Consider the following 2,985-nt stretch of genomic DNA (forward strand, 5'->3'; position numbering starts at 1 on the left):
TGATAAATAAATTTCTTGAAAAACATGTCAGAGTGAAGATCCTAATTCGGATACAAATTGCTATATGGACGAATTATGTAGCTTGTTTCGGTCTTCTTGTTCAAGCACTTTTCAGATATCCTATACGGCTATATCATCAGGCACATTTTTTGCTGCTGGTCTTATTGCCTATGCTGTTGGTGCAATCCATGCTTTTTTAATTTTCTTCCATGTGGGATTCAATCAAGATGAAGATCCTTGCCCAAATTCTTGATATTAACAGCAAGAACATGAAAAGAGTTTCTTCTCTTTTTTTACCATTTTTTTACGTGTTTTTTGGGTTCAATTTTGAAATCTGTTTCGGTGGTAGAATGATGAGCTTGAGCTAAAGAAAATTATAGCTGAATATGAGGAAGATCGACATAAGCGGGAAGAGGAGAAGAGAAAGCTTATAGAGCAGCTTCTCAAGGCAAGAACAGAAGCATCTGAACTTAGCGGAAATACGAATTCTTATAGTAATATATATGATTCTATTAGTATAAAAAATTTTATTGGTTAGTTTATATGACACAGTTGACTAAATACCACAAAATTACTGTTTAAATAAATCTAATAGTCTTGCACCGTTGACTCTGACAGTGGCTCAAATCTTGGACAACTTCCACCGGAAGACCATTCCTTGACTAATTCAAAATTGAACTGGTCAATCGCTTACAGGAAAATTGAAATCAGTCCTCGAAGAAATATTCTAAAGAAGACCAAAAGTGCAAGAATAAACAAATTGAATTAATCAATCTTCTTGACTGAACATGGGTAGCACTTACGGCCCTACAAATATATATGTGCGTGGGATCTTCTTCTCCTCCAGTTCACAGCAGCCAGCTTAACGTACCAGGCTAGAGAGTAATCATGGAAAGAAGGCCTACAGAAGAAAACATAATCCGGCTGTACACAGCAGCAATGGAGGGTGATGCAGACACATTGGAAAGATTGATCCAAAATGACCAATGCATTCTCAACAAAGTTTCACTCACCTCCTTCTCTGAAACACCCTTGCACATATCATCTTTGCTGGGTCATCTTGATTTCACCGTAACCATCCTAAGAAGAAACTCTAAAATGGCTATGGAGCTCGATGCCATGAATCGCTCTCCACTTCATTTGGCTTGCGCTGAGGGACATACAGAAACTGTCAAAGCTCTGTTAGGTGCAAACAATGATGTTTGCTTGATTCGTGATCAAGATGGTAGAGTTCCACTTCATTTAGCCGCCATGAGAGGCCGAGTAGAGATTATAAAACAACTGGTGAGTGAACGACCTGAGTCCACTTCAATGGTGCTTGATGGAGATACAGTTTTGCACTTGTGTGTAAAATATAACCATTTGGAGGCTTTGAAGTTGTTGGTGAGTTTTGCCTGTCATGATGATGAGCTCCTCAGGGTAAATGAAGATGGCAACACCATTTTGCATTTAGCTGCTATCCTGAAGCAGTTAGAGGTAGGCTTTTCTCATCATAATTTATCCTCTATTATTTTATTAATTCTCATCATAATTTCCTTTCTTAATTAAAAATTTAATTAGAAAATTTGTTATTCGTCCAGACTATAAAATACTTGCTTTCAGTATTTGGAGTAAAAGCTGGAGTAAACACCTTGAACAAAATGGGTTACACAGCTTTGGATGTTCTAGAGCATAGTCTCTGCCAAGACTTTTCAAGCTTGGAAATTCGAAAACTTTTGATGGAAGCTGCTGCTATAAGAGCTATGGACCCAAATAATCTCCAACCAAAACCAACTATTGCAGCTATAGTGTCTCGCAGTAAAGTATCAACGGCAAAAACATGGTTTAGAAAATTCAATAAGTACTTAGAATACAAGGGTGATTGGATAGAAGAAACCAGAGGATCCCTCATGATAGTAGCAACAGTAATTGCAACCATGACTTTCCAAGTAGGAATCAACCCACCAGGAGGTGTCTGGCAACAAAATACTACAAGCAGCAGCGAAGGTTCCTTTTGCAGCAGCGACAATGTGTGCCGAGCAGGAACTTCAGTTTTTTCATACAATCCTGGAATTTCCTACTACAGGTTCTTGACTTTTAATAGCATTGCATTTGTTTCATCTATCAGTGTCATCCTTCTACTTGTGAGTGGATTTCCTCTCAAGAATAAACTCTGCATGTGGCTGTTGACGTTAGCCATGTGTGTCACAATCTCGTTTGCAGCACTTACCTATTTAGCCTCCCTTGAAATGGTGAACCCATATCAGCAATGGGATAATTATGTGTATATGTATTATATTCAAAGGAGAACGATTGAAATATGGGTTGCATTGCTGATTGTAGTTGGTGCTATTTACACAACTCACTTCTTGTCTTGGTCTGCCAAAAAGTTGCGAGGTGGTTTGCGTTGTATGTTACAGAGATTCAGACAGAAGCAGCAGCAAACAAGTTCTCCAAGGGGGCAGGACATTAATATTTAGAAAGTATACATTTGTGAATCCTTTGTCATGGCATAGATGATCTTTATTTGACCTAACCATAGAGAAAACGCTTTAACCCAGGTAGTGATGAATTTCGAAACATGAAATATGTAGTTTTGTAACAGCTATTAATATTGCTTTGGTTTCAATTATTCTTGATTTCTAACGTCTTGAATATCCTAAACTTGAATGAATGCACTTGACATTGTTTTTATAACTTTTTTTATTGGATAAAATTGGGATTCGAATGGGGAGCCTTATGATCTTTGAGGTAACTCCAATACCATTGGGCCACATAATTTCCTCTTACATTGATTTTGACTTTTCACAATGTGGAGACTAACCACAAAACAGCAGCATTCTTAGTTCCTCAAAAGCACGCATCCATTTACAAACTACAAACTTGAATATCCTAAACTTGAATCTATGTATTATATTTATAACTCATAATCCTAATATAATTTGGAGAGACTTTTTACTTATTAAAGTGAAAGAAATATTTTCCATAGCAGGAAGAATTATTTCC

At 37.1% G+C, this 2,985-nt stretch overlaps 1 protein-coding gene across 1 annotated transcript; it reads left to right on the forward strand.

The window, feature by feature from the left end:
• Positions 1-862: 862 nt before the first annotated feature.
• LOC110642557 (ankyrin repeat-containing protein ITN1-like) lies at positions 863-2,618 on the forward strand. Its single transcript, XM_058152077.1, has 2 exons — positions 863-1,476; positions 1,581-2,618. The coding sequence occupies exons 1-2, from the start codon at positions 889-891 to the stop codon at positions 2,457-2,459; spliced, it is 1,467 nt and encodes a 488-aa protein (XP_058008060.1). The 5' UTR covers positions 863-888; the 3' UTR covers positions 2,460-2,618.
• Positions 2,619-2,985: the final 367 nt, after the last annotated feature.

Source organism: Hevea brasiliensis, chromosome 8 (genome assembly GCF_030052815.1).
Source record: "Hevea brasiliensis isolate MT/VB/25A 57/8 chromosome 8, ASM3005281v1, whole genome shotgun sequence".
Classification (NCBI taxonomy): Eukaryota; Viridiplantae; Streptophyta; class Magnoliopsida; order Malpighiales; family Euphorbiaceae; genus Hevea; species Hevea brasiliensis.